Consider the following 13,343-nt stretch of genomic DNA (forward strand, 5'->3'; position numbering starts at 1 on the left):
TGAGTTAAATATTGTATATATATATTTTTTTTTATATTTCCCAGGCATTGGTAGGGTAATGACGTAACATAAAAGGTCATTAATAGACTGGATCGGAAATTAGCATATTGGTTGCCGTGGTAATATAGGTGTCTTCCACCTGCCTGTGTGCTGGCGGCTCACATTTGGCACGAAAAATGGCGACTCTCACAAACGACAAAGAACTACGTCTGCTGTTGTCAAACCACGGAACAAATACTGAATGAACTGACCGAAAACAACACAACTCATCATCTCGTTCGCTATTTTCAGACAGGCGCAGGACAAGGCTACTGAATCGCGGGTCCTTGCTGCGCCGAGGTCAGGAGGAAGGTGTTTTGTTGGTTGCGGTGTCTCCTCCATATCGTCCTACACCGGGTCCCGTCGATACTTCAACCGCTTTTTTTCTCGCCCTCTCACAAGTTGACAGCAACAGAATCGACAACAGCAGTACTCGGTAAGTAACGGGCGGTATATATTACTCATCCCGGTTAAGTTGTGTTTGTGTTTAAATGTCGAAGATGGTTAGCATTGTCAGCTAGCAAGAAAAACCGCCCGCTACCACCCTCGTGTGTTCAAACTCCTTTAAAATACGTAACCAGTGACACTGTAATAGGTCGTGTAGTTTTCCATTTAGATAATAAGAAATTAGGAACTGTGTATGTATTTAAGTCACAGCAAATCTCTCCAATTCATGCTAAATTCTACACACGGCTGCTTTCATATTTATTACGCCGAGTTATAATAGTAATGCCAAAGAGAAAGACATATTAAATGGTGTTTTATCAGGTATGCTGTCACACCTTTAGTCCTTACTGTACCTGTTTCTGGTTACTGTCAGCAGACAGTCCTCGTTGTCTAACCTTGACAAAGAGGAGACGTGAACAGTATGGAGACCTTATGAGTTAATTATATATATATAATGGTGCAGGTGTTTCACGATGCAAACATTTTAAGGCGTTATAACTGTTCAATAACATAATATTTTAGAAGTATTGTCAAGTTTTGTTATAGTCGTATATTAATTATTTCCCAACATGAAGGTTTAAAGGGAAATAATCTACTTTATTTATTTTTTTTGGTGTCAATTTTAGGTGATCTAAAAGCCCACTAAATACCACCATGACTACATTTAAAAAAAAATTATACAATGTAAATTCCTCCAAAGGTGAATATAATATACAAATGCAGAGAAGCAGCCCTGGTTGTTGTTTTTAAAATGTTGTATTTTCTGTACACACACACACACACACACACACACACACACACACACACACACACACACGTTTCAGTTTCTCATCACACTCTCTTTTTTTTGTGTGTGACAGGAAAAATGGCAGTTCCTCCAACATATGCCGACCTTGGAAAATCAGCAAAGGACATATTCAATAAGGGATATGGTAACTGGAAGCAAGATAAAAGACAGTTTTATGAGTGTGTATTTATTGACCCTCAGAGGATAGGCCGACTGTTTTGAAATGCATTTTCCACGCCCCTTAAAGTAGCTCCTCACTTTCACTTTCCTTGCAGGTTTTGGGCTGGTGAAGCTTGACGTGAAGACAAAGTCTTCAAGTGGAGTGGTGAGTGCAGCTGTGGCTTTACATATACAGCAGGTGTTATCAAAACAAGACAGGATCTTCCTAAAATAAAGGTGCCCTACAGAGCTTTGAGTAGCCCTCAAATATGATTTATTTATTTTATTCTCATTAATTCGTCGGAAATCGGTCAGTCGGTTCGACTCCGGTCCGCTGGTCCACCATTTGTTGAGTCTCTCCACTTGTTGTGGAGGAACTACTCCATCTTGCTGTACACTTTCCTCTTGTTTTTCCCCTTTTCTAGGAGTTTAAAACGTCCGGCTCATCCAACGTAGACACCAGCAAGGTCACCGGAGCCCTGGAGACCAAGTATAAGTGGGCCGAGTACGGGCTGACGTTCACAGAGAAGTGGACCACGGAAAACACACTCGGAACCGAAATTTGTGTCGAGGATCAGGTAATACTGAAAGCTCTGCTATGTTGCTTATCTTCCCACTTGAGCGCTAAATGAAGTGCGACTGATGCAATGATCCTCTTTAGATCACCAAAGGGCTGAAGCTCACTTTTGACACTACATTTTCGCCAAATACCGGGTAAGCTACACTTTTATATGCTAATCGTAAAAAAAAAAAAAAAAAACACGACACGCTATCGTTGTGTAAAGTACGTCCTTCTGACGCCACATCCTCACGTTTCCTTCCTTAATTCAACAGCAAGAAGAGCGGCAAGGTCAAGACCGCCTACAAAAGGGAATACCTGAATGCCGGCGTCGACGTGGATTTAGATTTCGCCGGTCCCACGATCCACGGAGCGGCGGTCGCCGGCTACGAGGGCTGGCTGGCCGGCTACCAGATGACCTTTGACTCGGCCAAATCGAAGATGGCTCAGAGTAACTTTTCAGTTGGATACAAGACCGGAGACTTCCAGCTCCACACCAATATGTACGTTTTTTGAGATGAGTAACTTAACTGAAGCCGTGCTTTTGTACTGACATGGAATGTTGCTCATTGTTTTTGTTTTTGTTTTTCTCTCAGAAATGACGGTTCGGAGTTCGGTGGATCTATTTACCAGAAAGTTAATGACCAACTGGAGACGGCCGTGAATCTGGCCTGGACTGCGGGCAGCAACGGCACTCGCTTTGGAATTGCTGCAAAGTACCAGTTAGACTCCAGTGCCTCCATATCGGTACGTTTCCTCATGTTTCGTCAACGGTAGTTTGCATATCCGTGACGTTGGGTTCGTTTGCATGAAGCTTTGATGGTCGTGTCAGCCGGGTTGAAGAAGAGACCGTCTACTGCCGCTTTAAAATAACACACATAGAAGCGTGTGCAGGCTGTACTGTGTGTACACTCTGACTGCTAGCTTACTGATGTCATGCTTCTTCTCCAGGCTAAGGTGAACAACGCCAGCTTGGTAGGAATTGGATACACCCAGACTCTCCGGCCCGGTAAGAACCATCTCTCCTCTCTTATATACGATTTTGAAAACCACAATAAAGTTTTATTTCAATGACTTTCATTCATTTTTCTTTTGTATTTCAGGTATGAAACTCATCCTCTCCGCACTGGTGGACGGGAAGAACATCAACGCCGGAGGTCACAAGCTCGGTCTGGGCCTGGAGCTGGAGGCGTGAGGGTCCGGCTCGGTCCGTTTCCGAAGTAGGAAGAGAAACATCAGCTGAATCCGATCCTTCGTGTTCCCGTCTGGTCAGCAACAGATGTTTTAAAAAGAGGTGAAAGCCAAAACAAAAAAGAATCCCAGTCGTCGGAGCACTGTTTTAAAAACCAGCCCCCCCCCCCCCCCCCCCCCTTTTGTTGTTGTGACAGTAACTAGTCATGTTTCAAATCACATGTATTGATCGGTTACTACCGGTTTATCCTCGATAGCGTCAAACCCTCCTCTGGGGCGCAACGTGGATTGGTTTCGAAAAAAAACAAACACCGTGTTATTTTTTTTGCTGAAGTGTGATATTGTAGAATGTAAATCTGGAGCTGTTAATTTGCACAGTAGATTATATCTTTATTTAAGCTCTTCCTCCTCTGTTTTATTTGCACATTTTATTTGTATTTTAGCAGCGACGGTCTACCGTTGGAGGGTTCACTCCCAACAAAATATGCTTAATCGAGATCGAGGCCATTTTAGCGGCTCGTCTTCACTTACCTTCCTAGAGACGCTTAATAATTGTGCTGTGTGATGAGTTTGAAAACCTCCGCTACCGTGAATACCTTCTTCTAAGTTTGCAAGACAATGCTAAATGTTTTTTTTTTTTATTATTATTTATTTTAATTTTCCTCCAGTGTGACTTGACTGAAAGAATATCGGAGTGACTCATCCACTTCTCTTCCCATTTCTGAGGACTTTGACACTAATCAGGAAGTGTGTTGGCGTGTGTGTGTGTGTGTGTGTGTGTGTGTGTGTGTGTGTGTGTGTGTGTGTGTGTGTGTGTGTGTGTGTGTGTGTGTGAGAGAGTGTGAGAGAGTGTGTGTCTAACCTTTGCAATAAAGTCCTGAAGTCAACCGTTCTGCTCTCTTGTGATTCAACAACACTACAGCCACACGGCGTGGAGAACGATGCGGAGTCAACGTGGATAAATCAGAATGCACGACGAGAACAAATGACACGGGCAGTGTGTGTGTTTTAATCAGACGTCTGCACTATTTCATTCAAATCCTTGTCACTAAAATGAAGATATTACATGTTTTAGCTACCGTCACATTTCTCATATATAAAAGTTCACCTAACTTTAATAAAAGAAGGACATACAGCTACTTTCCGAAGCCCATGACTCGCCGCCGTCAGCAGACGTCCGGCCTATAGCTTGATGGCTAGCGTGAGCCCGTCTCCCACCGTGAGCATGCTCAGGTTGATTCGAGCGTCTCGGTGCAGCTTCTTGTTCAGCTTGTCGATGGCCACGGTGTCCTCGTCCCCGGGGGTCGGGTTCAACACCTTCCCCCCCCACAGCACCTGGAGGACCAGAAGAAGAAACAAAGTCCGGATGATTAGCGTGTTTTAAAATGTCCCACTAAAGAACTCAAACATGAATCCACGAGGCAGCCCTCCTCACGTTGTCGATGGCGATGATTCCCCCTTTCCTCAACAGCTGGAGAGACTTTTCGTAGTAGTTGTCGTAGTTGACTTTGTCTGCGTCGATGAAGACGAAGTCGAACGTTTCAGCCTGACCATCTGACAGGAGATCATCTGAAAGAAACGAGGAGGAACAGAGAGGTAAACTGCTGGTCTCAGATCCTATATATATATATAATCAAATGAAATAAGGTAATTAAAAAATATATATATTTCTAAAATGTTTACCCATTAAAGAAAATATGAGGATCATTCTCCTTTTGGCTCATTTTGTAAATTCGAAAAACATTCACCAATAAAAACATTAAAGCAGATCTTTGATATCATTTCATTAAATATTATTTCACCTCACTAATTTAATAATTACTACTATGCGTATTAATACTAATATGAATCAAGTTGAATCACTAATCCTGCATACTGGCAGCGATTGGTAAAGCGACGCACTCGCGCGCGCGCACACACACACGCACACACACGGTCACGTGATCCCGATTACGTCGTCGCGGTCGCGCTGCGTTGATTCTCGTTGAACAGAACTTCAGACACTGCGGACGAAGCTCGCGCGCATGTTTCCGGTTCGACTGACTGATTCGGGAAAGAACTTAAATGTTTATGGACCGCGACGGAGTGAAGAGAGAGATGAGCTGCGGAACCTCTGGTGAGTTACCAAAAAAAGTTGTGCAGCCATTTATTTATGCTGCGTTCAGGTAACATTGCGGCATGCTTAATTGTTCCCAGGTGAAATCACCTGTGTGAGGTCCAGGTCTCGGTTGTTGTGCCACATGGTGGCTAATTAAGGAAATTGACTTTAATTTTACTTTTTAAAAATCTCACATTTTGTGTGGCTATTTGAAGATATTTGAACTTTTTGGAAAATAGTTAATTATATCAACCCCATCATTTCAGGCAAACACAAGCGCTCTTGGAATGACTTTTGCATGAGAACATTGTACATCTGTGAATTTTAGAACAAGATTATATACAAGTATTATTACTGTACCCAGAGTTTTCAGCGCCGGCTGTATGCGTAGATCAATTTTCTGCTCCACTCCAGCCTGTAAACGAAAAGAAACAAGAATATCTTCAACAGTCAAAGTGAGGCAGACGCGTTGTCTGACGACAAATAAGAAATCATGTATCGCAGCATTATCACGGTGTCTTTTATGAGTCTTTTTTTTTTTTACATGATCATATTTATTATGATTTTTCTGGATGAGTCCAATAAGATCTGGTGATATAAAGCTGAATGTAGGTTTACATATTGTACACAAGATTAAAAAACAATTCCAGGAAATGTATGAACATCTTAATTGATTCACTAACGAGCAGTTATTCAAAAAGTCTGTATTTATTGACTGTGACCAATCAGAATAAACCTGAAAACCATGAATAATACGATGTTTTGACAGACGCTTCATCACGGAGGAGAACGGCACCTCTTTCCAGAAGGGCTTGCCGATGTCGGTGTAGTCTTCGCTGACGTCGCACGCCACCAGAACGCCGTCGTCGGGCAGAGTCAGTGCGATGCTCAGCGTGTTGTAGCCCGTGTAGACTCCTGCAACGGAGCGTGACACGTTTTAGATCGCGGAACAAAACGTTAAAAGCTCTCAAGAGTGGTGTAAATCACATTTTATAAGACAAACAACATTCTGGTTTTTGCACAGGCAGTGTTTTTACACGCACTTAAGTATTAAGTAAGCGGGTTACTGTCAGCTTTCTGAAGTAATCTGATTTCTTAAATATCATCCAAGAAAATCTGTTTTCCGTAGACGTTAAACAGGAATAGAGAAACCTGATTTGCTCGGCTAGATTTATTGTGTGGGGGGGGGAAAAGCTGGTTTCTTGGCCACACATAAGTGAAGCCAGGTTTCTCAGATGCACACTATAGATGATTTATATTTGCAGCCGTACACTACAGATGCATAGTGTACAAGTGCATCATAACCTTAAGTGCACTAAATGTGTCTGGTCGAAAGAAATGTATACATTAGAGTAATTTAATACGACTACTACGCTAGAATTCAAACCGACCGACCTCCCTATAAAAGCTTCTTGTGTGCATGCATAGGTGCTCGTAGTGACCTATGCATGCGTGTTTCACAGATGAGATAAGGAAGCCCTTACCGATCTCTAAGGCTTTCTTGGTTTTGATCAGTTTCGCCAGATTGGCCATGAACTGGGACTGCTCGCAGGCGACCATCATGATGTTCCAGGAGTGTTCCATCGTCCTCTGAAAGCAACGAGCGGAAACCAGTCGCATTAGTTAACAATTGTACTCTGCGTGAAAGAGCCAGCGCACATCTGTATTCCGGACGCCGATGCTCACCAGTCTGAGTTTTTTCAGGGCCGGATGCTCCCTCAGGGAATTATTGAGGACGTACTGCAGCAGCGGGTCGTCTTTCCCCCCGCAGTGACTTTTGGAGATGCTCATTCTGGGAGATTTCTTTTTCCCTGAGGACAAAAACGTGGAACCATGAAACAATTACGGAGGACCCTTATAAGAGCACCATGACGCCACTCGACCCGTGCCGATTCATACATCTTTCAGGAAGCTGAAGTCTGGTCTTGTTAATGCACAGCGGTTATTTGATTAGATTAAACTTAAATGATCTCAGCGGGGAAATGCAATTATTGCATCGGCAGCAACGGATCCAGATAAGAGAAACGGAGACTGGGAATTGTAAGACGGTGCAGCTCGACATCTGGAGCCATGAATCGGTGGAGACCAACTCGTTCTGTTCTCCTCTGTTTGCACATCGAAGGCTTTGCGGTTTTGTTTGCCGTTCTGAGGGTCAACAGAGGCTGGAAGGGAAAGTGAGTGGGTGAGTGAATGAGTAGACAAGGACTTTGTACTGGGTTTCATCTCTACAGACCTCTGTACACTTTTTCTTGGGTAATACTGCTGCACACAGCTGAGCCAGGTTCCTCTGTACACCGTATAAACCGTACCGTATGAGGCGAAACGTAGGATTGACGTAATCACGCGTACATGTTTAGATCAACTACATTCATATTTATACATTTGCATATGTCTTCCTTCCTACTCATGAAACGCACGAGGCGTTTTAAGGTGAGACACATATTTAGGTCACTCATTAAACCCTCAATGCATCACTTCACCACCAAACCTACATAAAAACCCCCATAGATTGGAGACGTTCTGCAACATCGCCCTCTAGTGGTTTAAACCACGCTGGTGCGCACACACACACACACACACACACACACACACACACACACACACACACACACACACACACACACACACACACACACACACACACACACACACACACACACACACACAAAACCGTTGCTAGGTTATTAGCGACGTTATAACGCTTTAAAGTCGAGTCTCCTCTTACCGAAGAAATAACCGGCGAGCAACGCAACTCCCAGAGTGATGGAACCAGCCAGTGCCTCTTTAGAAATGTTCCGAAAAGACATGATTATTTAAAAAAAAAAAACACAACTGCGTTTACGACAACAAACGTGATTCCAGCCAGCTCACGCGCTTCCGCGTTGGTTTAACGCTGTACCGTAATACTGCGAAGAGAGGCGAAGCGCCGCCCTGTTGAAATCGCTTCGACCAGCACGGAGACTTCTGTTGCGTTTCTTACGGCACATCTACACAGTGTAGCTACCGTCATGTGACTGTGGCTGCTGTTGTGTTTAGCGATTAGGACATTAGTCAAGTTTAAAGCTTAATCACGCGATAAAAAAGGTGATGAGTCGCGAGCAGATTTAACTAGACAAACTCCTCTTGATGCATAAGACATAAAAACACCCGTAGCTGCAAACTGTTATGAAAACAACAACTCACCAAGTTGCCGGTAAGAAGACTGTTGCTTTGTGTCCCGAGTGTCTCGCCCAAATGAATTTGTGCAGAAATGATTCGGTCAGTCATGAAGAGATAACAGTCATCTGACCTGCAGCCGCTCTCATGATAGGATTGTGAAACAGACGCCCATGTCACTGCTGCGTTCAAGTTCCGATGATAATGTAATGTGTGCAACTGAGTGGTAGACGGAAGTATTCCTCCTAAATACATGGATACCAACGTGTGAATTTAATCTGTGAACAGTCAAAATACAGCTGATTTAAAAGTGCAAACGCGTCATCTGCAAAAAATAAGCAAGTCTCAAAAGTAAAAGTACCCTTCATGCATTCAGTTTTTGTTTTATTATGCAGAATTTTGCATGCATTAACATGTAAACAACATTAATCCGTGTCTAAATATTCAAAGGAACTAGTCACAGCTGTCAGATTACCGTAGTAAAAAGTACAATACATCCCTCTGCAACATAGTGAAATAGATGTGTAACGCTGCAACACAAGGGAAGTATAACATGTTTTGATTTCTGCCCAAATCTAGATAAAGACTCGACTAAATGTACTTCTGCTTAACCTTATGTATCCTCAGAATATTGTCACAATGAAACTGAAGATCAAACGGGTGACTGAGTGTCTTTAGTTACCACAACTAGATTTCACATATTTGCAGACTGCTATTAATTCACATTTAATATGGACTCCTGTAGAGTTTTGGTTAGAGCTTAGTGAGTGAGTTTATCATGTGTTGTGGTAACAGAAACGTATTCAGGTGCTTTCAAAGAGGAATGAATTGACAGAAAAGTGAAGTTTGTTATAAAAACAATTCTATATAATGTCAAATATTGGGGATCAGTGAAGAACCGCGGTTATATATCAGGATTATTCACCTTTTAATACAAATCCAGTATTGTCTTGAACTTGAATATTATGGAAAAAGCTGATAAAAATACTTTTTAAGATCAAATATTTCTATAAATGAAATAAATAGGTCAAGACTTGTAATGCATGTTTTCACACAGAGAGGGGCAGTGTTGTCAAGGCAGTGACAGTCACTCGTGCTGATGTTGCACATTTTCTCTCCAGTAAATAATACAGACGATAAAAAATAGTTTGGTATTTGACTCATAAATGCATCTAATTCTGTGATAGAAAAGTACATTATGTTATCTCCTTTTCTATGTTTTTATTGGTTTATTCATTTGTGGATGATCTGGTTGACCTTAGTTTTAATAAAAGAGAGTTCTGGTTTGACCGCAGCATCGGTGCGGCAACAGGAACACAAAAGTCTGCAGGACATTAAGTCTGCTTGATTACATCTGCATGACACACATGAGCGCGGGGTGAGAGGCAGACCTCACCATGAGGGTGAAGTGCTGTAGATGATTGACTTTAGGAGGAGCGTCGGCCAATCAACCACGGAGACCAGAGTTTCTTTACCGTTTCCCACTGGGACTCTTTTATGTGAAGAAAGTAAAGACGCGCGTTAAAATAGTTCCAATCAGGCTTTTATTCAGTAATCTGCATTCATGAGCTATTGTTGATAATTGCAGCTTTCGTTTAGTCTCATAATTGCTACAAATCATGCGTCACTCGTTTTGTAAGTAAGTGAGGGGAAAAAAAACAACTGTTGTTTACAGCTTCTGACTATTTGAATATGATTTGATTAATTTCAAGAAATGCTTTCTTATGTGGCTGCAGACCTTTAACCCAAACGACCAAGCAGATTTAGAATAAAGGCGCCGTATATTAGTGATATGAAATATTGAAATAAATAAGGTGGTAGACTAATGCAAAACCTGTTGCTTAGCAGACAACCAAATCTTTAAATTAATCGGCTTAATCGTCCCAAAATCTACATTCTTAAAAACAAAACTCTGAGGCACATAATATGCCTTAAACTGTCATTAATCTGCACTTAACTACACTCATTTATTAAGAGCAGACAGAGCATTATCAACATTTAGGGCTGCACTTCGTTCAACTCCCTCAACTTACTCCATGCACATTTAAGTTGAATCCACGGTGCATATTAAGCACTGTGGCAGAAATGACTCTGTGGAGTTATTGTAGCTTTATTTATTTAGCTTCGGTCAAGTGAATACAGGGAAGACGCAGACGTTCAATGATGGAGCAACTGTGTCAAATACAAATGATCGGTGTGCAGAGGTTAGGGTTCATTCTAAGATGTGGATGAAGTGCTGTTTTCTAACTGACGCTCTCTCTTCTCACAGGAAGCGCCGCCGCCGACTGACAGTCTGGACAGCAGGGGGAGGGCAGAGTATCCCTCCAGGGGGAGGGAGGGGAGGGAGGGGCGCTTCCAGCTGGGCCGCTGAGGTGTGTGTGTGTGTGTGTGTGTGTGTGTGTGTGTGTGTGTGTGTGTGTGTGTGTGTGTGTGTGTGTGTGTGTGTGTGTGTGTGTGTGTGTGTGTGTGTGTGTGTGTGTGTGTGTGTGTGTGTGTGTGTGTGTGTGTGTGTGGGGCTCGCCTCGGGGTAAGCCTCTTGTGTGAGTAAACACTGTAACAATCCAGCAGAGAGAGACACTCTTCCCCAGGTCGGGAGGAAATTCTCTGCTCTGCCAGAACAGCGTCCGGCACTGTTGAGACGATCGGGTTTTATGGGCCCAGGCCTGACTCGAGTCTACCGTCTACGAGATGAAGTGTTTTATGATGATGTCACACGGCCGGGATGATTAATGGGCTCCGGAATGTGTAGGCCGTCTTTGTATGTGTGATGAGGCAATATTCCGTTTTTATCACGGACTACGGAGAACTTTACGAGTCTATTATCTTTCTCTGCGTAGCTCTTGTTAAGCTTTAAGCGACCCACTCGATCAACCATCAACCGTGTTACTCGCTGCTACACATTATCGCCTACAGTTTTAAAAAAAAACAACCAAGAGCTGAACTCTCTGCTTCTCCCCCAACGATGGCATGCCGTGTAAGTCCTCTCGACTTTGACTTTGGCAGCAGTCCTTCTCTTTGACTGACAGACGAGCGAGCGATACGACTCCATCACAAAGTGCAGCCTGACAGTTCAATTTGACGGCCTTCTTGAAACCAAATATACTCCTTGTTCCTGGAAATACATCAACTTGACAAGAGGGAAAAGTGGCAGGAAAAAAAAAAGATGTAGATATCTTTACTGTGATATAGATTTCACTATGAAATGATAGAAACAAGTTTCCATACACAGTGTTTAGCTATTCCATCACTCCTCTTGTCCTCAATATTGTTGGGCTGCAACTAACCTCTCCATTATTAACGTTTTAAATACATATTTTAGTCTATAAAATAAGCCTGATAATTAGAATGAATTGCTGTTTTAGTACATTTAATCCATTCAGCCCCAACATCCTCTTCACTTTTAACACATTTCTGTTTGGGGAAAGGGGATTATTTCTTGTTTGCATATGCATATTTAAGGTTTTACGGTTTTAATTTAGATTATTTGTGTAAATTGACAACCTGTGGCGCCGCATGGATCCCATCCAATCTCGCTGCTGTTCACGCAGCCGGTTTATGTTGCTGTTTTTCTGGCTCCAGCACAGGAAGCTGACGACCTCGTTCTTAATTCCACGTACAACATCCCGATCGGTCGATTTGCTTTTCCAACTAGCCGTCGATGAACTACATCCAGACTCCTTTGAACTGTTGAACATGTGAGAGATGTGATCAGAGTCATTTTTTCAGCAACATTGTATTTATGTTTATGACGGTAAACTGAACGTCTTTGGGTTTTGGACTTTTTGGTCAGACATAATGGGACATTTAGGGGACATTATGCTGGACATTTTTCACTATTTTCTGACATCCTATAGAACAAACGATTAATTGATTAATCGACAAAATGATCAATTAACCGGCGATGAACACAATTGTTGGTTCGGTCCTTAGTTCCTACGTTTGGAACCGGGTCAGACTTTTATCAGACGTCTTTTTAAAACAACTCCCCTCCTTGCTGGTGGAACGGCGGCACATTGCACTGCATGGAGCGTAAATGGATAGAATATTATGACGTGAACTATTTTGTGAATAATTTATAGTGCAGCACTTAATGTACACACCAAAGAACTTTTAAAAAGCCAAGACCTCTGGGTAAACATGACCCTTTAATAGCCATTAAACATCATCTTTGGTCAATTATTCATCACTGTGGAATGCCTCGTGCCATTAGCAGGGGGCCTACATGAAGTAGTGACCAGGTCGCTAAATATTCGTGTACTTGTGCTGTCATCACTCGAGTGTGTAAACCCTCATCATCGTGATATGCCGACATTCCGCTCTCCCATTTAGCTAATAAAATGCACAGACCTAAATGATTCATGGCAACCATTTACATAATTTATAATTAAATCACAACTCGATGACTTGGAATTTATTAATAGTGAAAATGCATGTGCCGCCATCGCGATATATACTAATTAATATCTTTTTAGCTGTCATTGGCGCATTGCTCGCTCAGCTGGGGTCTGGTTATGGGGCGGGAATAATGCAATGCAACAACAAATTATCTGTGCATTTCAGTGGGAATGTCCCGGAGTGATGGCCACAATATGCATTTGCCTGAAGAGCTTAACGGGGGAATCCGTTTCATCGGAGTTGCCGCGATCTGGTTAATCATTTTGAACGCTGTTGAGATTAAGGCTAATGCATTTACATCCTTTTAGCTCCCGCGAAGGGCTGCAGGGCGCCTGTGATCGCGCTTTTCCCACAGTCAACAACAGCATGTGCTACACAGGCTCTCAGGAACCTCTTTCCTGTAGACAAAGGAGAACTGGAACTTAAAACGGCGCCGCTAACGCGGGAAAATTGGACATTTTCATTACTCCCGGCTGTTGCAGCGCCAAAATATTTAGCCGAGTAATTGATGG

The 13,343-nt window shown here is 42.7% G+C and overlaps 2 protein-coding genes across 3 annotated transcripts; one reads left to right on the forward strand and one right to left on the reverse strand.

Annotated features, from left to right (window-relative positions):
- Positions 1-392: 392 nt before the first annotated feature.
- LOC137886625 (voltage-dependent anion-selective channel protein 2-like) lies at positions 393-4,069 on the forward strand. The gene is made up of 9 exons (XM_068729156.1): positions 393-475; positions 1,347-1,418; positions 1,549-1,598; positions 1,858-2,010; positions 2,094-2,146; positions 2,267-2,494; positions 2,588-2,738; positions 2,943-3,000; positions 3,095-4,069. Exons 2-9 carry the CDS (start codon positions 1,352-1,354, stop codon positions 3,184-3,186), a joined length of 852 nt encoding a protein of 283 aa, XP_068585257.1. The 5' UTR covers positions 393-475; positions 1,347-1,351; the 3' UTR covers positions 3,187-4,069.
- A 99-nt stretch (positions 4,070-4,168) lies between these two features.
- LOC137886627 (catechol O-methyltransferase domain-containing protein 1-like) lies at positions 4,169-8,570 on the reverse strand. Of its 2 annotated transcripts, none has more exons than XM_068729158.1 (7): positions 8,464-8,570; positions 6,967-7,091; positions 6,765-6,870; positions 6,077-6,195; positions 5,641-5,695; positions 4,618-4,751; positions 4,169-4,517 (listed from the first exon to the last, which is right to left on the reverse strand). In XM_068729158.1, the coding sequence occupies exons 2-7, from the start codon at positions 7,069-7,071 to the stop codon at positions 4,365-4,367; spliced, it is 672 nt and encodes a 223-aa protein (XP_068585259.1). In that variant the 5' UTR covers positions 7,072-7,091; positions 8,464-8,570; the 3' UTR covers positions 4,169-4,364. The 2 variants fall into 2 exon arrangements, with proteins under 2 accessions (XP_068585259.1, XP_068585258.1); XM_068729157.1 differs by lacking the exon at positions 8,464-8,570 and adding an exon at positions 8,006-8,114.
- Positions 8,571-13,343: the final 4,773 nt, after the last annotated feature.

Source organism: Cebidichthys violaceus, unplaced genomic scaffold (assembly GCF_023349555.1).
Source record: "Cebidichthys violaceus isolate CVI_PGR_0920_01 unplaced genomic scaffold, fCebVio1.0.p SCAF_45, whole genome shotgun sequence".
Lineage (NCBI taxonomy): Eukaryota > Metazoa > Chordata > Actinopteri > Perciformes > Stichaeidae > Cebidichthys > Cebidichthys violaceus.

Coding starts and splice junctions, on each gene's coding strand:
- LOC137886625 (XM_068729156.1), top strand. CDS start 1,352: ATGGCAGTTCCTCCAACATATGCCGACCTTGGAAAATCAGCAAAGGAC. Junction 2,147..2,266: donor ACATTTTCGCCAAATACCGG/GTAAGCTACACT, acceptor TTAATTCAACAG/CAAGAAGAGCGGCAAGGTCA. Junction 2,739..2,942: donor ACTCCAGTGCCTCCATATCG/GTACGTTTCCTC, acceptor CTTCTTCTCCAG/GCTAAGGTGAACAACGCCAG.
- LOC137886627 (XM_068729157.1), bottom strand. CDS start 8,087: ATGTCTTTTCGGAACATTTCTAAAGAGGCACTGGCTGGTTCCATCACT. Junction 7,092..8,005: donor GCTCGCCGGTTATTTCTTCG/GTAAGAGGAGAC, acceptor TTTTGTCCTCAG/GGAAAAAGAAATCTCCCAGA. Junction 4,518..4,617: donor GAATCATCGCCATCGACAAC/GTGAGGAGGGCT, acceptor CTGGTCCTCCAG/GTGCTGTGGGGGGGGAAGGT.